The sequence below is a fragment of the Chlorocebus sabaeus genome, chromosome 9 (assembly GCF_047675955.1).
Source record: "Chlorocebus sabaeus isolate Y175 chromosome 9, mChlSab1.0.hap1, whole genome shotgun sequence".
In the NCBI taxonomy this organism is placed as follows: domain Eukaryota; kingdom Metazoa; phylum Chordata; class Mammalia; order Primates; family Cercopithecidae; genus Chlorocebus; species Chlorocebus sabaeus.
This window is the reverse complement of record NC_132912.1, coordinates 15,103,989-15,128,287: the sequence shown is the minus strand read 5'-3', so window position 1 is coordinate 15,128,287 and position 24,299 is coordinate 15,103,989. Positions and strand designations below refer to the sequence as shown.

At 45.1% G+C, this 24,299-nt stretch overlaps 2 protein-coding genes across 9 annotated transcripts in view; one reads left to right on the top strand and one right to left on the bottom strand.

Moving 5' to 3' along the window:
* Nucleotides 1-821: 821 nt before the first annotated feature.
* MEIG1 (meiosis/spermiogenesis associated 1) lies at nucleotides 822-20,174 on the bottom strand. 6 transcript variants are annotated; one of them, XM_073018745.1, is made up of 4 exons: nucleotides 19,975-20,167; nucleotides 16,040-16,154; nucleotides 7,236-7,402; nucleotides 822-1,170 (listed from the first exon to the last, which is right to left on the bottom strand). In XM_073018745.1, exons 3-4 carry the CDS (start codon nucleotides 7,371-7,373, stop codon nucleotides 1,042-1,044), a joined length of 267 nt encoding a protein of 88 aa, XP_072874846.1. In that variant the 5' UTR covers nucleotides 7,374-7,402; nucleotides 16,040-16,154; nucleotides 19,975-20,167; the 3' UTR covers nucleotides 822-1,041. The 6 variants fall into 6 exon arrangements, with proteins under 6 accessions (XP_072874846.1, XP_008000545.2, XP_008000543.2 ...); XM_008002354.3 differs by lacking the exon at nucleotides 16,040-16,154 and having other exon boundaries at nucleotides 20,058-20,174; XM_008002352.3 differs by lacking the exon at nucleotides 16,040-16,154.
* Nucleotides 20,175-20,258: 84 nt separating this feature from the next.
* DCLRE1C (DNA cross-link repair 1C) overlaps nucleotides 20,259-24,299 on the top strand; it is a 56,836-nt gene continuing 52,795 nt past the window's right edge. For all 3 annotated transcript variants that reach the window (XM_073018742.1, XM_037983347.2, XM_037983346.2), the window contains exon 1: nucleotides 20,259-20,460. In XM_073018742.1, coding sequence (XP_072874843.1) covers nucleotides 20,352-20,460 — 109 coding nt within the window. In that variant the 5' untranslated portion in view covers nucleotides 20,259-20,351. The remainder of the gene's footprint in view (nucleotides 20,461-24,299) is intronic.

Here is a 24,299-nt window from a genome sequence, read left to right as displayed (position 1 = left end):
CAGCCCTAGTGCTGGCGCCTGGATTAAGGCCTTCTTGCTTTCCTTGAAAGCCATATCCTGTTCTTTTTCCCAGAGGAGGAGCTCCTTTTCCCCTGCTTTCGTCACCACATATAAAGGTTTTGCTAGGAGCCAGTACTTGGGGATCCAGATGCGGCAGAAACCAGCAGACCATAGGAATTCCTGGACTTGCCACAGTGTCTGGCAGAGGAATGCTACAGACAGTCTCTTTTCCTCCTGCCTAAGCTCATGCGGCCTTGGGAGATATAAAAGCCAAGATACCAGACGCCTTGGCTACAGATCTGTGCCTTTTCCTTAGATACTCTATAGCCAGCTTTCCACAGCCCTCAAAGGAGGCTCTTCATTCCTTGGATACATTCTTTTCTGATGGGTGTGGATAGCAATGAATTATCTACGAATTGCATTAAGACACATCAGTCACTAGGTGGCGGGAAAGCCTTTAAGTCTGAGGCTAGTGCATCTTCAAAGATAGTTGGGGAATTTTTAAATCCTTAGGGAAGTCTTAGTCCAGGTATACTGAGATGGGCCTCACTCAAAGGCAAATGTCTCGGCTTACAGGGGCTAATCTGATGCAGAAGAATGCATCTTTAATGTCCAAGCATGTGAACCAAGCAGTACTAGCAGGTATTTGTCCCACCAGCAGCACTAGCAGGAATTTGTTTTATTGTTTGTTTTTTTTTTTTTCCTCATGCGCTTGAACCCGGGAGGCAAAGGTTGCAGTTAACCGAGATTGCACCCCTGCACTCCAGCCTGGGCAACAGAGCGAGACTCTGTCTCAAAACAAAACAAAATGGACAAAAAGAGCAGGACCAAGAAAGTACAACTTTAATGCATTTGCAGCCAGTTCTTAGAACAGGACAAGGTGGTTAACAGATACTAATTCTCATGGCTTTTGTGTTTCACAAAATAATAAACTGAAGATTGCATTTTGAATTATTTCGTAAAATGACAAACATTTTCACGATGTAGAAGGAAATGATGAATTCTTAAAGTATAATTGACGAGTAATACAAAGAAGACAGGCTAGTAAGCATAAATTTTCACTTTGTGGACTTCCTTGTCATCACATTCCCTCTGTTTGTTGTAGTAATAGAACGTATTGTCCCTTCTCTGAAGTTTCTTCACATATCCTGTCTCTGGCCAACGATCTACCTGCACACCAAGAACCAGAGTACAAATGTTACAGTGCAGGGCTGATTTTTATCTCATATTTTACTGTCAAATAGTTAAAAAGTATGACTTACACCAACAAAGTATAAGATTAGATTTTAAAATGCTTCAGCTTTTAAAGTATTATACCCACAAGACATCTTAATTGCAGCCTTATGCTGTAAAATAACTAATTCAGGCCCAGTGCAGTAGCTCATGCCTGTAATCCCAGCACTTTGGGAGGCTGAGGCAGGCGGATCAATTGAGGTCAGGAGTTCAAGACCAATCTGGCCAACATGGTGAAACCCTGTCTCTACTAAAAATACAAAAATTAGCCAGGTGTGGTGGTAGGTGCCTACAATCCCAGCTACTCAGGGGGCTGAGGCAGGAGAATCGTTTGGACTCTGGAGGCAGAGGTTGCAGTGACCCTAGATGGTGCCACTGCACTCCAGCCTGGGCGACCCTGTCTCAAAAAACAACAACAAAAAAAGATGACTAATCCAGTGCTTTTCTCTAGAGCCCAATTTCTAGGTTTATTTCATTTTACTTTATTTTGGAGACAGAGTCTTGCTACATTGCCCAGGCTGGCCTTGAACTGCTGGAGTCAAGTGATCCTCCAAGCTCGGCCTCCCAAGTGCTGGAATTACAGGCCTGAGCCACTGCACCCAGCTTCAATTTATAGATTTAAATTTCAATACTGTGGCCAAGAGAAAACATTCAAAGTAACTGAAAGTTCATTTATCTTATGTTTACAAAAGATTTCAAACATTCTAACTTCTAAAATTAATACCACAGGAAGAAATTAGGGGTAAGCCCAGGCTCCATTTTGAAAGCACTGCCTGCTGATTGTTGATGACTACACAGTGAATAAAGCAAGCAAGTCAAGAACTATCCAAAGTTGTATATGCATTTCCTTCTGCCCCAATTTCAAGTTCACCTTGAAATCCATGTTTTTTTTTTTTGGAAACAGGGTCCCACTCTTGTCTCCCAGGCTGGAGTGCAGTGGTGCAATCATAGCTAACTACAGCCTCAACCTCCTGGGCTCAGGGGATCCTCCAGCCTCTGCCTCCTGAGTAGTTAGAACTACAGCTTTGCACTATTATGCCCAGATAAGTTTTCTATTTTTTTTTTGTAGAGACAGGGTGTCACTATGTTGCCCAGGCTGGTCTCAAACTCCTAGCCTCAAGCAATCCTCCCACCTTGGCCTCCCAAAGTGTCAAAAATCTTTTTTTATTTCTCCTACCATTCTTTACTATTATTATTATTATTATTATTATTATTATTATTATATGTTGCCCAGGTTGGTCTCAAACTCCTGGGCTCAAGTGATCCTCCTGTCTCAGCTTTCCAAAGTGTTGGGATTACAGGCGTGAGCCACTGTCCCCAGCCATCTCCTACCATTCCTTCTTGTATACCATATTGGTTTGCGTACTCTATCATTTGGCTTGATCTAATTTGGAGATCTGTCTCCCCACTTCCTCTTCAATGTCATCATTTCCTGGGCAGGTTAATGTATTTTGCTACTGTCACATATGTTCCTTTCAGATTTCATGAGATGCACTTGATCATCACCAAAACCTCATTATCTGGGTTGTAGAAAACCAAATCCCGCTCTTCAACACCGTCTATACAGGCAGCCCTGCACCTTCACTCCAAATCCCGCTCTTCAACACAGTCTATACAGGCAGCCCTGCACCTTCACTCCAAATCCCCCTCTTCAACACCGTCTATACAGGCAGCCCTGCACCTTCACTCCAAATCCCGCTCTTCAACACCGTCTATACAGGCAGCCCTGCACCTTCACTCCAAATCCCGCTCTTCAACACCGTCTATACACGCAGCCCTGCACCTTCACTCCAAATCCCGCTCTTCGACACCGTCTATACAGGCAGCCCTGCACCTTTTCTGTTCCCCATGAATAAATCTCAGCTTTCAGTAGGAAGAGGAGATGAATATACCATCTGTGTCCACAAGTCTTTTATTTTCTAATAACACATCTTCATGTTTTGTGTCATCTCATTTACTTATGAATTAGCGAGAATAGGTAACAGCGTATCTGAGAAGCCTTGGCAGGCCCTCTGACATACATTACAGAACACCAGCAGTCCTTTTCACCACTGAGGCCAGGCCTGCCTGTGTGGCTTCCAATACCTTTGGCAGGGAAAGGAGGTGTTCTCAAGACTCCATTACAGCCCTCTTCCCCCCGGTGCCAGGAGCAGATTCTCTGAACACCGTCTGATCCAGTGAGAAAACAGTACAACCACTGCCTCTTCTGAACATCTGGAGCTAAGCTACTTTATATGAGATAATCCTTAGGACAGCAAGGTTGGTCCTATGCTTGTTGACTTCTAGACATTTTTCCTTTTGATGCCCCTTGGCATCTCTGAACTTTTTTTTCTTCTTGACTTTCAACTTGATCATTTTCATTTGATCTGGGAAACCTTCTTGCCTGTGGTGAAATGGAATGAGATCCTCAAGTTCAAGGACTTTCTCCTCAGGAGAGAAGGTCAGCAAGCACTTTACCACCAGGTAACAAAAAACTTCTCTCAAACCCTCAAACCACTGCACACTAGGAGAAACATCCCACCCAAAGCAAGCCTTCAGCCACCATCCTATCGATCCCTAAAGACCCACTGCAAATGTCTGTGGGGACATGAAGCCCTCTCTGAGGATTGTCCCTGGAAGGAAGTGATTTTGTTTTCCTCTAAACCCCTGTGCTTCTTTTTGTTAAGGCACATATACTTTGATTTGTGTAAGGTTTTATTGTTCTTGTTACTTATTTTAGACTCTAAGATGATGAGATTAGTAAAAGTTATAATTTACTAACACTTGTTCCTTCAGTCAACAATTTTTTTGTGGGGGAGTCTCACTCTGTCGCCCAGGCTGGAGTGCAGTGGCATGATCTCAGCTTACTGCAACCTCCGCCTCCCAGGTTCAAGTGATTCTCCTGTCTCAGCCTTCCTAGTAGCTGGGATTTACAGGTGTGCACCACTATGCCCACCTAATTTTTTGTATTTTTTAGTAGAGACAGGGTTTCATCATGTTGGCCAGGCTGGTCTCTAACTCCTGACTGCAGGTGATCTGCCCACCTCTGCCTCCCAAAGTGCTGGGATTACAGGTGTGAGCCACTGTGCCCGGCCCAACAAATTATGAGCACTATAATGTCAGGCACTTCAAACATGTGATTACATTTAATTCTTGTGACAATTTTCTTTACTTTCTTTCTTTCTTTCTTTTTTTGAGACAGGGTCCTGCTCTCTCACCCAGGCTGGTGGGCTGGTGTGCAGTGATGTGATCACAGCTCACTGCAGCCTCCATCTCCTGCACTCAAGCAGTCCTCCTGCCTGAGACTCCCAGTAGCTGGGACTACAGAGACACTCCACCATGCCTGGCTAATTAAAAAAATTTTTTGTAGAGATGGAGTCTGTGTTGCCCAGGTTGGTCTCGAAATCCTGGCCTCAAGCAGTCCTTCCGCCTCAGCCTCCCAAAGCACTGGGCTCAGAGGTGTAAGCTACCAAACCTGGCCACCTATGAGTCTGAGGCCTGTATATCTTTAGGGGCATCCCAATCTTAAGGCAGGGTATGAAGCTTATTTATTTATTTATTTATTTATTGAGACGGAGTTTCACTCTTGTTGCCCAGGCTGGAGTGCAATGGTGTGATCTCAGCTCACTACAACCTCCACCTCCTGGTTTCAAGCAATTCTCCTGCCTCAGCCTCCCAAGTAGCTAGGATTACAGGCATGCACCACCACGCCTCGCTAATTTTGTATTTTTAGTAGAGAGAGGGTTTCTCCATGTTGGTCAGGTTGGTCTAAAACTCCCAACCCCAGATGATCCACCTGCCTCGGCCTCCCAAAGTGCTGGGATTACAGGTGTGAGCCACCATGCCCGGCCCAAAGCTTATTTTAAACAGCATAACAATGATAATGCTTCTGTTTTATCTATTTAAAGGCCTTAGATGATACAGTAATGAAAATTATCATTGGCAATGGGGATAGAGTATAATGGTTGAGAAGACAGATATATGGAAGGCACAGTAATCAATCTTCACTTGATCAGTATTTTGAATTTTATTGTTAACCCCAATAATGTCTGCTAAATTAATGCCTATTAAAGAGGCAATAACATTTTAATTCTGTATTGCCTCCATTATTTTTCCTACGTACTTTTTAATTTTTAATTTAATTAATTAATTAATTAATTTGATATGGAATCTCGCTTTGTTGCCCAGGCTAGAGTGCAATGGTGTGATCTTGGCTCACTGCAACCTCCACCTCCCAGGCTGAAGTGATTCTCCTGCCTCAGCCTCCTGAGTAGCTGGGACTACAGGTGCCTGCCACCATGCCCAGCTAATGTTTGCATTTTTAGTAGAGATGGGGTTTTACCATGTTGACCAGGCTGGTCTCGAACTCCTGACCTCAAGTGATCTGCCTACCTCAGCCTCCCAAAGTGCTGGGATTTCAGGTGTGAGCCACCGTTCCCGGCTTCCTATGTACTTTTAAAGGAATTTTTAAGTACAGGTCAAAGAATAGAATAAAAGAAAAAGAAACAAGAGCTTATAGTGATTTGCAAAACCTACACATTAGTCTCTGAAAAATGAGTTAGTAAAAAATAATGAAAAATAAACTAAGTTAATAAACACTGTTATAATCCCAAATCTAAAAATTAAAATATAGTTATTAATACTATATCATATTTTACAATACAGTTGACCCTTGACCAATGCAAGTTTGAACTTGGGGAGTCCATTTATACATGGATTTTTTCAAAAAATACGTTGAAATTTTTTTTGAGATTTGCAACGATTAGAAAAATTTTGCAAACCACACAGACTAGAAATATAAAAAAAAATTAAGAAAAAGGTTTGTCATTAATGCATAAAATATATTAAGATATTAGCATATTTCCGGGTTGATCAATTGTTTACCATATGGGCAAGTCCTTCTGTTAACACTAGGTTACTAGTAGTTGTTTTGGGGAGTCAAAACTTATACACACATTTTTGACAGCATGAAGCACTGAACCCCCTAGTCCCTGTGGTGTTCAGGGGTGAACTGAATTTGTAAACAACATGTCTCTTAAGAGTCACTTGAACCCGGGAGGCGGAGGTTGCAGTGAGCCGAGATTGCGCCAGTGCACTCCAGCCTGGGAGAAAAAAAAAAAGTGTCTTAGTAGTCAACAGAATAAATAAGAAGAACCAACACAGTATAAACGGGAGCCAAACCTAGACTTTGGTCTAGCCTTCGTAAAGGAAAGCTAGATCTCTACTCTCTCAGAAAAGTCTGGGATATACTACCAAAGTCACCAGTTGTTTCAACACTTTTGTTTATAAGGTATAATCGCCACAAACAAACAAAAAAACAATTTTAATCTCTTTCTAATTCATGGTTAAAATAAAATATAAAAGGAGGGAAATAATAGTTATCCCACAAACTGATTATCTGATAATAAAATCACCTGAGTGAGGAAAAAAGATTCTTTTTTTGTGGTCTACCATAGAAGATTCATTTAGCAGAGCACAGTTGCTCGATAAAACATAGAAAATTCTGAATGTGCCCAGCTGAATGACCACCTCTTCCCTCACTCTGCCTGCAAATCATTCTTCTGGGCCTCTCCCCCTTAATAAGATGAGAAAGTCTGGCTGGGTGTCATGGCTATTGCCTGTAATCCCAGCACTCTGGGAGGCTGAAGCGCGTGGATCACTTGAAGTCAGGAGTTCAAGACTAGCCTGGCCAACATGGCAAAATCCTGTCTCTACAAAAATACAAAAATTAGCCAGGCGTGATGGTGCACACCTGTGATCCCAGCTACTTGGGAGGCTGAGGCAGGAGAATCCCTTGAACCTGAGAGGTGGAGTCAGCCGAGATTGCGTCACTGCACTCCAGCCTGGGTGACAGAATGAGACTCTGTCTCAAAAAATAGAATAAAATAAAATAAAATAAAAATAAATAAAATGAGAGAGTTGGAGTAGAATTCCCTTCAGTTATTCTCTGGTTGTTCATAAAATACTTTTCAGCATCTGAGAAACGCACTTCTAGTTGAGGTTTGTAGAGGCATAAATCTTACCACAGAAACTTGTTTCACTTGTTTATATTCGGTTTCATCCCGATATCCCGCTTGTTGAAATCTGTACAGATTTTCTATCTCTTCTGACCATTTTTTGGCACGACTTATTGATTTTGGTTTTACGTCAGAACTAGCCATGGTTACAGAGGCCTTATTACCAAGAATATCTGAAAGATGTTAAAACAACATTAATAGATAATGTAATAATGACAATTTTGAAATTCCCTTTAAGAATAAACAAAACTACCACTTAAAAATTATACTTAGAGTTGAGAATCCCATTAAATATATTAGTTTTTAAACACACAATTCCAAGATTAAGAAGGATTCATGTTCTATTTTGTGGGGATAAAACTGTAACAAACAAACAAAAAACCCCAAGTACCTGAAAGATACATAAAAGTCTATTTATTTCTTTATCAATAAAATCACAGTCAGAGTTGGAGTTACGGAGTGATGTTTTAAAAGCTGTATACAAATACTGGAGTTCCAGGTAATAGTTTGCACATTTCTGAAAACATGCTCAATAGATTGTCAAAATATCCACCACCATTCCATTTACCTATGTTCAAAACTGCATCTCTCTCTCTTAATACGGGAATGTAAGATCCATCTTCTCACTCTCTTCCCTTTCTTGTTTCGGGGAGGGAATGGTTTATTCTTTTTTTTTTTTTTTTTTTTTTTGAGACGGAGTCTTGCTCTGTCGCCCAGGCTGGAGTGCAGTGGCCTGATCTCGGCTCACTGCAAGCTCCGCCTCCCGGGTTCACACCATTCTCCTGCCTCAGCCTCCCAAGTAGCTAGGACTACAGGCATCCGCCACCGTGCCCAGGTAATTTTTTGTATTTTTAGTAAAGACGGGGTTTCACCGTGTTAGCCAGGTTGGTCTCCATCTCCTGACCTTGTGACCTGCTCCGCCTCGGCCTCCCAAAGTGCTCGGATTATAGGCGTGAGCCACCGAGCCCTGCCTGATTTTTTGATGAACCAATGTGAGAAGATGGACTAACACAGATTCCATGCACACCGTGTGGCTGTCGTGGTACTGAGATCACAGATTTAAAAGCAGTGTAGGAGGTCACTAATAGTCTTGGAAAGTCAGATATATGATTTTAGTTCATGTAATCATCTATTCACCAAATTTCCATAGCAAGTTTTTCAAAGGCATAATCTTGAACTTTTCTCAGCTACTTATTTTATTAACAAAATATATCAGTCATTTAACTGAAATAAAGTCTCCAGAATTTTCACTATGATTCCTTGAATCCATTCTTCTACTAAAATATATTTCTATTGGCTGAAACACATTAAAGTCAGATCCTGTAAATAAATTAATATTTTTTGAATTTTTTTCAGTCACAATGACAAATGCTTATTATGTTAAAAAGGTCGAGAAATACATTAAAGTATAACAAGGAAAGGCTGGACATGGTGGCTCAGGCCTGTAATCCTAGCACTTTGGGAGACTGAGGTCAGGAGACCTGAGGTGAGGAGTTCAAGACCAGCCTGGCCAACATGGTGAAACCCCGTCTCTACTAAAAATGCAAAATTAGCCAGGCGTGGTGGCACATGCCTGTAATCTCAGCTACTTGGGAGGCTGAGTCAGGAGAATCGCTTGAACCTGGGAGGTGGAGGTTGCAGTGAGCTGAGATCATACCATTGCACTCCAGCCTGGGCAACATGAGCAAAACTCCTTCTCAAAAAAGAAAAAAAAAAATTAACTGGGTGTGGTGGAAGCTGCCTGCAATCCTTGCTACTTGGGAGGCTAAGGTTTGAGAATTCCTTGAAACCCAGGAGGTGGAGGTTGCAGGGAGCCAATACTGCTCCATTGCACTCCAGCCTGGGTAACAGACTGAGACTCTGGCTCAAAAAAAAAAAAAGCACATATATATATATATAAAGGAAAAGTCAAAATAAGCATCACATCAGTTAGAAATATCCATCCTTCATACTGGGTAAAAATTATGCTAAATATATGATGAATTAACATAGACTTAAAAGTTTTATTTAAAAAGATCTTATAATAAATGTTTTTACAGGACATAAATTTAGCTTTACTTGGATTTAATAGGTGAAAAACAGGAAATGGAAATAAAATGGACAGACTTGCTGAATTTCAGACATATATTTCTTCAGTATGAAAGATGTAGCCTAAATGTTCCCTTAGTGGTTAGTAAAAAAAGATAATGAAGACTGTTAGGAGGCTAAGTCACAAGTACCAATGGACTCTTTTCTATGAAAAATAAGAAAGTTGGTCTAATGCTCCTCGTATTTAGATTTGTGTTGAATTGCTTAACATTCTAAAGATTATAGTGTTTACGTTGTATTTTTTTTTTTTTTTTTGAGACATAGTCTCGCTCTGTCACCAGGCTATAGTGCAGTGGCGTGAACTCTGTTCACTGCATCCTTTGCCTCCCAGGTTCAACTGATTCTCCTGCCTTAGCCTCCTGAGTAGCTGGGACTACAGGCAGGCACCACCACGCCCAGCTAATTTTTATATTTTTAGTAGATGAGGTTTCACCCTTTTGGCCAGGATGGTCTCGATCTCTTGACCTCGTGATCCACCCACCTCGGCCTCCCAAAATGCTGGGATTACAGGCATGAGCCACCGCGCTGGGCCCACTGCATTCTGAAATCATAATTCCCAGAGTTGTTTGAACTTAGCTCCAGATTTAAATGAATCTAAATGAAGGCATGAGTCACACAGTTCTTACCCTGATAAAAGAAATTATTTCAGTAGCATTAGTATTGCTGTTTGCATTTTTTCCAGTGTGCATACCAACGTGTACATTGATCAGATCAAAGAAAATCAGAGTTTTGTCAGTATGTTGACTTCTTAAAAACTTTTGATCTTTAGTTATTGACTTAGGCTCAGACCCATGTTACATTTTAAGGCAATTCTTTTTTTTTTTTTTTGAAATGGAGTCTCACTGCATTGCCCAGGCTGGAGTAGAGTGGTGTCATCTTGGCTCACTGTGGCCTCCTGAGTTTAAGCGATTCTCCTGCCTCAGCCTCCTGAGTAGCTGGGACTACAGATGCGTACCACCCCACCCAGCTAATTTTTATATATATATATTTTTTTCTTTTCTCTTTTTCTTTTTTTCTTTTGAGACGTTATCTCGCTCTGTTGCCCAGGCTGGAGTGCAGTGGTGTGATTTCGGCTCACTGCAAGCTCCACCTCCCGGGTTCACACCATTCTCCTGCCTCAGCCTCCCGAGTAGCTGGAACTACAGGTGCCCACTACCATGCCTGGCTAATTTTTTGTATTTTTAGTAGAGATGGGGTTTCACCGTGTTAACCAGGATGGTCTTGATCTCCTGATTTCGTGATCCACCCACCTTGGCCTCCCAAAGTGCTGGGATTACAGGCATGAGCCATCACGCCCAGCCACATTTTTATATTTTTAGTAGAGATGTGTTTCACCATGTTTTGCAGGCTGGTCTCGAACTCCTGGCTTCAAGTGATTCGTGTACCTCGGCCTCCCACAGTGGGTGATTACAGGCGTAAGCCACTGCACGCGGTCCAGTTTTATAGTATTATACGAATTTATGTAAAATTTGGAACACCTGGCAAAACAATAAATAAGCTATGCTTCAGTGAAACCTTTGTCCTTTAATGCCATTCATTCTAGTGGGAAGTTTGCTACTCCACTGTTGCACAATATACTAGCAATATACCAGCTATGACAAAGAGGTGAGTTGGACATGTGATACAGCCCAAGAATCCATTCATATATATAATATGATATATTACACAGCAATATAGATATGTTATACAGGAAAAAGGTTCTAAGAAATATTAAAGAAAAAAGTTAGGCCAGGTGTGGTGGCTCACCCCTGTAATCCTAGCGCTTTGGGAGGCTGAGGCGGGTGCATCACCTGAGGTCGGAAGTTCGAGACCACCTCGACCAACATGGAGAAACCCCATCTCTACGAAAAATACAAAATTAGCTGGGTGTGGTAGCGCATGCCTGTAATCCCAGCTAATCAGGAGGCTGAGGTAGGAGAATTGCTTGAACCTGGGAGGCAGAGGTTGCAGAGAGCCCAGATCGTGCCATTGCACTCCAGCCTGGGCAACAAAAGTGAAACTCTGTCATAAAAAAAAAAAAAAAGGTTAGTGAACTCACTGTATTAAAATACTTTCAGGACAGGAACGGACTGGCTCATGCCTGTAATCCCAGCACTCTGGGAGGCCGAGGTGGGTGGATCACAAGGTCAGGAGTTCAAGACCAGCCTGGCCAATATGGTGAAACCCTGTGTCTACTAAAAATAATTAGCCGGGCATGGTAGGTAGCGGGCACCTGTAGTACCAGCTACTGGGGAGGCTGAGGCAGAAAACTGCTTGAACCCAGGAGGTGGAGGTTGCAGTGAGCCAAGATGGTGCCACTGCACTCCAGCCTGGGTGACAGAGCGAGACTCTGTCTGAAAAACAAATAAATAAATAAATAAAAACAAAGTCATATTTTCAAAATTAGTCATATTTTTATATGAATTTAGTGACTGTATTACTTACAGGACTTTTACAGATGAAGCACATGCAGTGATACAATCTGAATCTTTGTCTTATACAAGCCCTCTTTGCTTTAGGCTTGACTTTTTGCTCATATTCATTCAAAACATATTTTCTTGAATGCCATCTATGTCACCTTTTGTCACTTTCAGCTCATAAAATTACAGCAACTATACATAAAAATGCTACATTTAATAGATGAGCAGAAAATATGCTGTATTCAATTGGACTTTGGGGAAAATCACCACTTTTCTCAGTAGAAATAGACATCTTCCAGTTATTATTAAGCATTTCAAAATTTTATTTTCCCAAAATACTTAAAGAGAATATGAATGTAAATTTCACCATAATAGGAACTCTAGTGACTACCGTAACTATGCTATATAAGTGGTGGTGGTGGAAATTCTTTTTTTTTTTTTTTGGCCTTTCATTTTATTAAAAACACAAAATGAAACTAAAATTAGGAAAGATCAACTTACAATTCCAGCCTGGGCAACATAGTGAGACCCTGTCTCTACAAAAAATAAAATTAGCTGGGTGTGGTGTCCCATGCCTGTAGTCTCAGCTGTTGGGAACGCTAAGGTGGGCGGATTGTTTGAGCCCCCAAGGTTGAGGCCACAGTCAGCTGTGATGGAGTCACTGCACTTCAGCCTGGGAGACGAGTGAGACCCTGCCTCAAGAAAAAAATAATTTAAAATTAAATAAAAATAAACATTTGAGCCAGGCGCGGAGGCTCACGCCTGTAATCCCAGCATTTTGGGAAGCCGAGGCAGCTGGATCACCTGAGGTCAGGAGTTCGAGACCAGCCTGGCCAACATGGTGAAACCCCGCCTCGGGGCTGGACACGGTGGCTGACGCCTGTAATCCCAACACTTTGGGAGGCCGAGGTGGGCGGATCATGAGGTCAGGAGATCGAGTCCATCCTGGCTAATATGGTGAAACCCCATCTCTACTAAAAAAAAAAAAAAAAATTAGCGGGGCGTGGTGGCGGTCCCCTGTAGTCCCAGCTACTCCGGAGGCTGAGGTAGGAGAATGATGTGAACCCGGGAGATGGAGCTTGCAGTGAGCCGAGATCACGCCACTGCACTCCAGCCTGGGCTACAGAGCAAGGCTCCATCTCAAATAAATAAAATACATTTGATGTCTAAAATACCAAGTTGTATCTCCACAAAAAGGAAACAGCAATGCCTGAGTTTCTGGTTTGTAAAACTGAATTACATGAAACAGAGTTTATATGCATATGGATGGTCCCACAGAAAGGTTCAACTCGCATCTCCACTTTACCATGGTGCACAAGCAATATGCATTCAGTAGAAAGTGTAATTCGAGTACCCATACAACCATTCTGTTTTCCATTTAGAATGCAGTATTCAGTAAGTTACTATGACATAGTCAACACTTTATTATAAAATAGCCTTTGTGTTAGACAATGTTGCCCAACTGCAGGCAAGGTAAGTGTTCTGAGGACGTTTAAGTTTGGCTAGGTGCATTAAATGCATTTTCGACCTACCATGGGTTTATTGGGACATAACCCCATGGTTCAATAGAGGAGCATGTTGGCCGGGCGCGGTGGCTCAAGCCTGTAATCCCAGCACTTTGGGAGGCCGAGACGGGCGGATCACGAGGTCAGGAGATCGAGACCAACCTGGCTAACACGGTGAAACCCCATCTCTACTAAAAATACAAAAAAATTAGCCGGGCGCAGTGGCGGGCGCCTGTAGTCCCCGCTACTCGGGAGGCTGAGGCAGGAGAATGGCGTAAACCCAGGAGGCGGAGCTTGCAGTGAGCCGAGATAGAGCCACTGCACTCCAGCCCGGGCGACAGAGCAAGACTCCGTCTCAAAAAAAAAAAAAAAAAAAAAAAAAAAAAAAAAAAAATAGAGGAGCATGTTATGTTATTTATTTTTTTGAGACAGAGTTTTGCTCTTGTTGCCCAGGCTGGAGTGCAATGGGGCAATCTTGGCTCAACGCAACCTCTGCCTCCCGAGTTAAAGCGATTTTCCTGCCTCAGCCTCCCCTCTAGCTGAGATTTCAGGTATGCGCCACCACGCCCGTCTAATTTTTTTGTATTTTTAGTAGAGACGGGGTTTTTCCATGTTGGTCAGGCTAGTCTCGAACTCCTGACCTTAGGTGACCCGCCTGCGTCAGCCTCCCAAAGTGCTGGGATTACAGGCGTGAGCCACCACGCCCGGCCTCGAGCTTGTTATTTTAAAAACCCACCATCTGAAATCCCTGACAATCTAAAGTTGTAACAGAAGCTTCTGATGTAGCCAGCCACCCAAATTCCTTTTTCACTTCCCTTCCACTCTGAGAAGTGCGTTTACTTTTAGTAGTAGTAAAACTTCAAGAGCATCAGCCTCCCTTACAGTCCGTTTTTTTTCTCCTGTTAGGTTTCTGTTTCTAAAAGGCAGCAGGAGTAGCCCTGTAATCAGCACGTAACCTTAGGCAAGGCCATGAACACGCCTCGGCCTGTTTCCTTAACTGAAAAAGAAGCATTAGACGGTCTCTAAGGTCCTGGAACTCCCGTCCGCTGTCGCTGGGCGTTCATTTGAAAGACAAAAGCGGTTCCCAAAGCACGCCTGGTGGTCCCTGCTCCGGGAGTGCAACCTGCATATGTGCAGCACAAAGCCGCTCCCTTCCGGCCCCCACAGCTAAACTGCAGTCCCCATCCCTCCAACTTCCTTTCTGCCATAAATCACTCAATGTGTGGTAGGTGAAATCTGCCTGAAGAAGGCTAGGATAGACAAAGCACAGTATTCCAAAATTTAGGGTCCAAATCAGAACCCTCGGAGTCGCGGCTCCTAAAGCCAATGGGGTCCGGGGCAGCCCGGAAACTTCCGGGAGAACCGGACTCTGAGATTCTGGAACGGCCAAGTAGTGAACCTCTTCCCTGAAAAACACGGAAGAGACATGAAAACCACGGGATCACTCGGGCAAACCTCAAGAGACACTAGAGAACTGCGGGGCGGAGAAGGCGAAGCAAGGACTTCCGGGGTGGGGCTACGGCCGGGGCGCAGGGGTTGGCGGGCAGGGCCCCCGCCTCCAGCGACGCATCCACCCACCCCTGGGTCCGGCTCTCCGGTTATCCTCGCTCCCCCGAGCTGGAGAGGCCGGGGGCGCCCGGGAGCTCACAGGCGGGCGTGGCGGTGCTCGCGTTCTCTATTCGGGATCCTAGGGCAGGGCCAGCGAGAGGCCAAGTGTTGTGGCCTCTGTGACCCTCGCGTCTCTTAGTAACGCGGTGGAACTGCAGGAGTTTCCGGCTCCTTTAGGCCCCGCCCAGCTGGCTCAGGCCCCGCCCCCGGGGATAGGCTTTTATGCGCATGCGCGAGGGCTGGAGCGGATGCAGGCCTACCTTACTATGCCAATGTAGGTCTCAGGAGCGTTGCCAGGAGTTACCCCTGAGCAGATACGGAGGGCGAAATGGGTTACTTTTTGCTCCTTGAATCCCAGATACAATTCCCTATGAAAGCTAATCACAGCATGGAGACTACTGCCGTTTGTAGGTCCTGATAGTAGATATCTCCTATCCATTTGCGGGGAATGAACCAATCCAGAGAGTCGCCATAGTGCCTGACAATCAGTAAACCTACAATAAATGGTATCTATAGCTTTAATTATTTTTTCTAGCATTACCTATTACTATATTACAGTACTATTTTTAGCGAAAAGTAATCAGATTCAAGATACATGTTTTTGTTTTTGTTTTGAGACGGAGTCTCGCTCTGTCCCCCAGGTTGGAGTGCAGTGGTGCGATCTCGGCTCACTGCAAGCTCCACCTCCCGGGTTCACGCCATTCTCCTGCCTTAGCCTCCCGCTGGGACTACAGGCGCCCGCCACCACGCCGGGCTAATTTTTTGTATTTTTAGTAGAGACGGGGTTTCACCGTGTTAGCCAGGATGGTCTCAATCTCTTGACCTCCTGATCCGCCTGCCTCGGCCTCCCAAAGTGCTGGGATTACAGGCCTGAGCCACCGCGCCTGGCCAAGATACATGTTTTGAAAGTAGAGCCATCAGGACTTGTAAAATTGCTGAATGAAAGAAAGGAGCAGCTGTGTGCTGGAGCCAGCTCATTAGAGCTCTGGAGACTCAGTAAGTAAATTTTTAGGAATTTTTTTGAGCCAGTTGTTAAATACAAGCCATGAGCTGGAATCAGTGAAGATGACAAGGGCCTCGGGCACCTGCCCGAAACAAAACAAAAACAAAAACACAAGCCATATGACAAATTAAATTATGTAAACTTCTAAATAAATGAGACTAAGACAAAGGCAATACTTAGTAAAACTAAAAACAAAAAAACACTTACTTACAACTCCCAAATTTATCTCTTCAGCCCGGTCTTTCTCTGAACTTTAGATCTGCATATCAATGTATATTCAACATCCACTTGGTTGTCCAAAACAACCTCCCCAAACACCTCCCTGTCAAAACGAAAACAAAAACCCTGCTCCTTCATGTCTTTTAGTAGATGAGGCCTAGAGCCCTCTCTTTCCATATCCATCAGTGCAACCTGCTGGCTTTATAGCTTCTACTCAAGACATCATCATTTTTCTCTTTTCTGGTAATTACAACCATTCCCAACAGCTCTCTGTGCCCCCTCTATAGTCTGTTGTCAACACAACAGTCAATGCAGTCCATTTAAAACCTAAGTCAAGGCCGGGCGTGGTGGCTCACGCCTGTAATCCCAGCACTTTGGAAGGCTGAGGTGGGTGGATCACAAGGTCAGGCGTTCGAGACCAGCCTGGCCAATATGGTGCGACCCCGCCTCTACTAAAAATACAAAAGAACTAGCTGGGAGTGGTGTTGCGTGCCTGTAGTCCCAGCGACTCGGGAGGCCGAGGCAGGAGAATCGCTTGAACCCAGGAGGTGGAGGTGGCAGTGAGCAGAGACTGCATCACTGCACTCCAGGCTGGGCATAGAGGGAGACTCCATCTCAAACAAAACAAAACAAAACAAAACAAACCAAACCTAAGTCAAATTATGTCAGTCCTCTGCTCACAGCCTTGCAATGGCTTCCTGTCTTATGGAGAGTGAAAACCAGAGGCTATACAGGGTGAGCAAAGTCTCTGCAAGATTTGCTCCCAACAACCTCCCTCCTTCCTATGTAGCCCTGGATCATTCTGCTGCAGCCACACTGGCCTAACAGTGCCTAGCACACAGTAGGTGCTAAAGGGATATATTTTGAATGAGTATATTTCATCACTGCCCCTCCGATGGTGTGGAGGCAGCATGGCATGGCAGCTAGCAGTGTGTTGTCAGAGAACACAGTGTCTAAACGTGTGGTGGCCTTCTTGGATTTAAATCTGAGCTCTACTTACTAGCAACATGACCCTGGACGAGCTACTTAACCTCCGTTTCCTCAACTGGCAAATGAGGACAGAAAGTGTACCTGCCTGATGGACAGGTAGGATATGAGGATGAAATAATAAGTATAAAACACTGATAACATCTGGAACTACACAAATGGTAGACAGTAAATACTTCCATGAGAATGTACACTCCCACGTCCACAGGAATTTTTGTCTGCTTTTTTATTTATTTATTTTGAGACCTGTCTCTTTGGTCATCCAGGCTGGAGTGCAGTGGCGCCATCTTGGTTCGCTGCAACCTCTGCCTCCGGGTTCAAGTGATTTTTGTGCCTCAGCTCCCAAGTAGCTGTTATGGTAGGCACACCACCACACCCAGCTACATTTTTTTGCATCTTTAGTAGAGATGGGGTTTTGTCATGTTGGTCTTGAACTCCTGGCCTCAAGTGATCCGCCTGCCTTGGCCTCCCAAAGTGCTGAGATTGCAGGCAGGAGCCACCAGGATGGGCCACATTTTTTGTCTACTTTGCTCACTACTGTATCTTTAGTGTCTAGAACAGTGTCTGATACACAGTATATGGTCAGTGAATGATTTGCTGAATGAATTAAGCCTCACCATCACATTTCCTGCAGTATTGCAGCAGCTTCCTACCTGAATTCCTGCCCCAGACTTCCTGAGTGTTGTGGTTTTTTAAATTTATTTTTTATTTTTATTTTTTAATTTTAATTTTTTTTAGATGGAGTTTCGCTCTTGTTGTCCAGGCTGGAGTGCAATGGTGCAATCTTGGCTCACTGCAACCTCCGCCTCCTGGGTGCAAGCGATTCTCCTGCCTCAGCCTCCTGAGTAGCTGGAATTACAGGCCCCCCGCCACCTGTAATTAGCCTGGCTAATTTTTTTATTTTTAGTAGAGGCGGGGGTTTTCCCATGTTGGTCAGGCTGGTCTCGAACTCCTGACCTCGGGTGATCTGCTTGCATTGGTCTCCCAAAGTGTTGGGATTACAGGCATGAGCCACCACGCCGGCCCTGATTTTTTTTTTTAGACTTGAATTCAGTGGTTCTCAAACTTTAGGATCCGCCAGAATCACCTAGAGGGTGTGTTAAGCTGTAAATTGCCAGGCCTCACTCTCCAAGAGTTTCTGATTCGCTAGGTGTGGTCTGGGCTATGCTTACCTATCTTGCTTATTTTCTATCCTGTCTTTCCCTTTGTCGTGACTCTATTTCCCTTTGTTTGTACTGTATCCATTGTGGAAAGAGGAGGAGATAAATAAGTGAGCAGATAAATAAGATCACGAGCATTATCTTAACCTGCCTTTCCTGGAGCTCCACCACGAGATTCTTCAGACACTAGACTCAGCAGAATTTGTTGTTAGGTCTCCATAACCCTGCCAGGGCAGTTGTTCCCATGTGTTCTAAGACAAACCATCAAAGTTGTTGCCAGTAGTATACTAGCAGGATATTTTACCTAAATTAGTGATTATGTTGTGTATACCTTTCCACGTCACCCCTCCTCCCACTCCTCAAGATTTCATGGGAATCCGTTTTTGAATAGAACTCTGAGTATCATGACTACAGGAACAAGCTGACATTCACTAGGGATGTCATTCTGTTTTGTTTTGTTTTGTTTTTTGAGACAGAGTCTCTGTTGCCCAGGCTGGAGTGCACTGCCGTGATCTAGCCTTACTGCAAACTCCGCCTCCCAGGTTCAAGTGATTATCCTGCCTTGGCCTCCCGAGTAGCTGGAATTACAGACATCTGCCACCATGCTTGGCCGATTTTTTTTTCTTTTTAGTAGATATGGGGTTTCACCATGTTGTCCAGGCTGGTCTTGAACTACTGACTTTGGTGATCTGCCCACCTCAGCTTTCCAAAGTGCTGGGATTACAGGCATGAGCCACTGCGCTGGGCTGGAATGGCATTCTGATTCCTGACTTCCCTGATCAGAAATCTTTGTTCCTGGATTTATTCTCATGTTACTTTGCATCTCTGTGGAAGCATTTATTTGCCGTATTCTGCAAACATGTTGTCCCCAGATAGATTCAATGCTACCCGAAGGTTTGTCACCATGCTGTGCACAAAGCGGGACTTCAAGTGTTATGGAGGCCCGGAAGGCCGGGTACAGTGGCTCATGCCTGTAACCCAGCACTTTGGGAGGCTGAGGTGAGCGGATCGCATGAGGCCAGGAGATCGAGACCGGCCTGGTCAACATGGTGAAACCCCGTCTTTGCTAAAAGTACAAAAATGAGCCAGGCGTGGTGGCGCATGCCTGTAGTCCCAGCTACTCTGGAGGCTGAGGCAGGAGAATCGCCTGAACCCAGGAGGCAGAGGTTGCAGTGAGCCGAGATGGCACCACTGCACTCCAGCCTGGACGATAGAACTAGACCCCAACTCAATAAATAGATAAAATAAAGTAAAAGTGTTCTGGGTTGTTTGTGTTTAATTATACTAAGGAGATTTGATAGGAAGGAGCACAATAAATGTCATGGTGATTATTTGGTGAATTTTAATACAGTACTTTAACAAACTTTTTCATAAAGTTGCTTTGGTTGTTAAAAAATTTTAGACCTTTCCTCCCATCTTTTTTTTTTTTTTTAAATACATCATTCTAACTTCCTAAAAGTATAGCTCAAAAAGGTGGGGGACCAGGGCAGAGGCCAGCAGCGAACACATTATTGGGATCTTATTTGCCCCAAGACCACACAGAGATGACTTCCTCAGTTTGTAGATTATAAAAACAGAAGAGGGAATCTATAGTTACTGAATCTACCATGAGTCAGTTACAAACTTTCTCATACAATCCTCACTGTTATCCCACAAGGTTAGAAATTGGGAACAGAAGAGAGAGAGGGGAACTGAGCTCGGATTTCAGGCCAGCAGTAGACAAGCAGGAAGCGGAACGAAGAATGATTTCTAAGCGCAGCTCCGCAGCCTACTCACCTAGTCGGCTGGGGCTACCTGCGCTGGGAGTTTCGATTTCCCTTCCCGCGACTGCACCTGCACAGACACGGGCAACGCCTTACCAGAGCAACACCCGTGTTTCTTTGGCAGGAATAAGCCTTGCACTGGGCGGGGCTCAGGGCCCACCGCATGCTGCGTAGCGCGGGTGATTTAAAACCCGGCAGCCTGCGCCTGGGACCCGACCGGATGCTCCTTGGCGTCGCCTCGGGTCTCCGGACTCCTCTGATTGGACGTGGTTGCGTTCGGCCGCCCAATGGCGAGGAGGTGCGCGGCTTCCCGGAAGTGGCGGCGTGGTCAGGGCTGGCCTGGGCTTCAGCTGCAGTTTTGGGGTCCGGGACGTTGGGATCGGCGGCGATATGAGTTCCTTCGAGGGGCAAATGGCCGAGTATCCAACTATCTCCATAGACCGTTTCGACAGGGAGAACCTTAGGGCCCGCGCCTACTTCCTGTCCCACTGCCACAAGGGTGAGTGAGCGCTGCGCGTCGCCTGTTCCCGGGGCGCTGGGGGCTGGAGAGAGGACAGGAGGAGGCCGGTCCTGGAGCAAGGAGCTGCAGCCTGTGGGAGGCCAGCGAGGGGGCGGCCAGCACACACCTTGTCCCAGTCGGGCTCTTCAGCCTCTCAAAGGCTTCATCTATTTTTGGATCTGGTCAACGCGGCGTAACGGCGCCTGCCAGTTGCGCCCCGGGCCGGCTTGGTCAAGTGCTGCTAGTAGGTTCACTTGGTAGCTCTGCTGGTGGCCGATGGTCAGAGATTGGCGAGGGTTAGTTCTTCCCCCAGAGCCTCGCTACCGTGTATGAAGAAAACAAGTTTCAGATCCATTTGAGCACACCCTCAAACATTGGTCAGCAAGCAGGCTGACACACACACAACTGTGAAACAACCCGCCTGATAGCTCCACGACGTGCAAGCTCCCTGGCCTTTGGATGTTCTGTCCGCATCCAATACGAACGCTTCGTTCTGGGTTAGGATGGAGGGATGTTTCCCTTCTAAATGGTATCAGGCAACCAGAAAAGCTACTATGATTTCACAGCTGGATCCTTTCACAGCTGGACCGATTTAGGGATTAAGGTTAGAGTGTCGCTGTTAATGATATAAGCTCGAGGCTAGATACGCCAGGCAGAGATTGGAGCTAATTTCCAGAGTTTAAATACCGCTAATGTCATAACCGTTGTTCATTTTCACTTCTGTTGCTCTAATAAGTGACTTACCAGTGAAAACAATTTTAATGTGCATTGTGCTAATTAGCTCAGCCATTAGTGTTAATTGGAGAAAATGATAAACGGAATCACTGGAGTTGCTGCCTTCTGCTGTGTGGCCTTGCAGAGTGCTGGAGCAGGAAGCTCCAACTACCCTGTGGAGTCAATCAGTGTAACAAACCTATCTGCACATGCGCAGTGGGAAAGGGTTTTAAAATAAATTACAGGTATCCAAGTACAGCCTTTCCTCACAGGGTTGGTGGGAAGGCCAGCTATATTGTCTTGGGTGTGGAATCAATCACTTGGACTATAAATTGTTGAAGTTACTGCTTCTGGGAAATGTCTCTGCTTTTTTTCCCCACAAAGCCACTAGTGATTTCTGCTTAATGAGGAAAATCTGGACCTTTTCTCATGAGTTGCCATATTAGCATCATGCACCTCTTCGAGCGTCTCTTCTTTTTTTTTTTTGAGACAGGGTCTCCCTTTGTCGCCCAGGCTGGAGGACAGTGGCACATGCTCTCTGCTCAAGTAGCTGGGACTACTGGAGTGAGCCACCATGTCCGGCTAAGTTTTGTATTTTTATTATTATTACTTTGAGATGGAGTCTCTGTCGCCAGGCTGGAGTGCAGTGGCGTCATCTCCGTTCACTGCAACCTCTGCCTCCTGGGTTCAAGTGATTCTTGTGCCTCAGCCTCCCAAGTAGCTGGAATTACAGGCACCCACCACCACACCCAGCTAATTTTTGTATTTTTAGTAGAGATGGCGTTTCACCATGTTGGCCTGGCTGGTCTCGAACTTCTGGCCTCAGGTAGATCCACCCACCTCAGCCTCCCAAAGTGTTATGATTACAGGTGTGAGCCACTGTGCCTGACACATTTCTGGTTTTGTTTTTCATTGAGAATCTACTGCCGGACGAGGATGTGCCTATTTCTGCTTTTTGTGTAGAGTCGCACTGGAGTCTCTGAACTCAAAATGGGCTAGCCAGGATTAAAGTATACTTCAGAAACTTGCACTTTGTGTTTAGGACTACTGAGTTTGGAGAAATAATGCATCTAAAGGAATTTGTGAAATCATCACTATAAGTTTGTGCATTAAGGAAGAAATGGACTCTTCCCTACAGTTGAACAGTCTATAACAACTTTTTCTGTTCTGTAACCACATGTGAATCTGCTTACTCAACCAGGACATAAACTCATCAAGGGCAAAAACTCAACTTCCGCTTTTGGAGGTTTCTCACGTTGCCTTCTGTTGGCTTTTAACCTTTTTGAGACACGGGCTTCTTTGATTGATATGGACTATCTCCACAAAATTCCTGTGTTGAAGCCCTAATCCCCAAAGTGACTGTATTTGGGGCTGGGGCTTTTAGGAGGAAAATAAGTTTAAGTGAGGTCATACCGTGGTGTCCTACTCTGATAGGATTAGTGCCCTTACAAGAGGAGGAAGAGAGAGGGCGCTCTGTCCTCATGCATCCATGCCAAGGAAAGCCATGTGAGTGCACAGTGAGAGGGCAGCTGTCTGTAAGTTTGGAAAAGTGCCCTCCCCAGAAACCAAATCGCCCCGCACCTTGATCTTGGACTTCCCAGCTTCCTGAACTGTGAGAAATACCTTTCTGGTGTTTAAGGCAACCAAAACACTGCCTTTCCTCACAGGGTTGGTGTGAAGGCCAACTATGGTATCTATGGTATCTTGTGATAGCAGCTCAAGCATGAGAAACTGTATGGACTCTTTTGCTAGAAAAAAAAGCATGGAAACCCATCCACATCATTTTTTTTTTTTTTGAAACAGGGTTTTACTCTGTCGCCCAGGCTGGAGTACAGTGGTGCGATCTTGGCTCACAGCAGCCTTCACCTCCTGGACTCAAGCAATCCCCTCACCTCAGCAAGTACTCCCACCTGAGTAGCCGGGATTACAGGCATGCACCATCATGCTTGACTAATTTTTGTGTTTTTTATAGAGATGGGGTTTCCCCACGTTGCCCAGGCTGGTATCAAACTCCTGGGCGGAGGTGAACCACCCGCCTCAGCCTCCCAAAGTGCTGGGATGACAGGTGTGAGCTACCACACCCAACCCCACATCACACTTTGATATCATTCGGAGTAGGCTGTGGACCCACCTGATGCTTATTTGTGCGCCATCTGGAAGCCAATGCTGTGTGCAGGATGGGCTTTACTAAGCATCAGTAAGTTCTGGAAGATGAGAGGACACCTGAGACCTGAGACCTGAGATAATGGCCCGGGATTGGGGAAATCCCCTTGAGGTGGCAGCTTAAGGTAATTTATTGTGACCCAGGAAAAGGAAAACCTCCCTGGAAAAGCAGACCTGGGTGCAGCTGCAGCAGCACAAAGCAAACCCACCCAGTTCTTCTGATCACCAGTTGGAAGGGGCCTCAGGGTGGTGAGGATGGGGGACTACGATGCCCCATGCAGGGTGCTGCCTGCTTAGTCAGTGTGGGAGCAGGAAGCAGAGTCTGGATTGAGCCTCCTCTTTGCCATGGCACAAACTCTTTGGAAACTCCAATTATGGAGAGTCCTGCCCAGAGATATACCCATAAGGCCCTCAAAGACTGGACCAGGTATCCCTTGAGGGAATTTACCCACTGGGAGACAGGTGGACTCTCCCGGAGGCAGGGGTACAATCAAGGGCTGCCAAGTGAGGTGCGGTGACTGCTCTGCTTTCATTGGGTCTAATGATGGCCACATATACATTGAGGGTGTGCTTGTGTGTGTGTGTGTGTGTGTGTGGTGGGACTGGTGGTAATTAGAAGTGGTTTGGTTTAGCTAAACAATTTATTGTTTTTTTTGTTGTTGGTTTTTGTTATTTATTTATTTATTTATTTATTTTTGAGATGGAGTTTCACTCTTGTTGCCCAGGCTGGAGTGCAATGGTGCAGTCTCGGCCCACCGCAACCTCTGCCTTCCGGGTTCAAGCGATTCTCCTATCTCAGCCTCCCAAGTAGCTGGGATTACAGTCATGCACCACCATGCCCGGCTAATTTTGTATTTTTGGTAGAGACAGGGTATCTCCATATTGGTCATGCTGGTCTCGAACTCATGACCTCAGGTGATCCGCCTGCCTCAGCCTCCCAAAGTGCTGGGGTTACAGGTGTG

Excerpts from the sequence above, each read along its gene's own strand:
- MEIG1 (XM_008002354.3), bottom strand. The coding sequence starts at position 7,373 with ATGGCTAGTTCTGACGTAAAACCAAAATCAATAAGTCGTGCCAAAAAA. Across the intron at positions 1,171-7,235 it reads AAGTGAAACAAGTTTCTGTG|GTAGATCGTTGGCCAGAGAC; the intron begins GTAAGATTTATG and ends CTTGGTGTGCAG.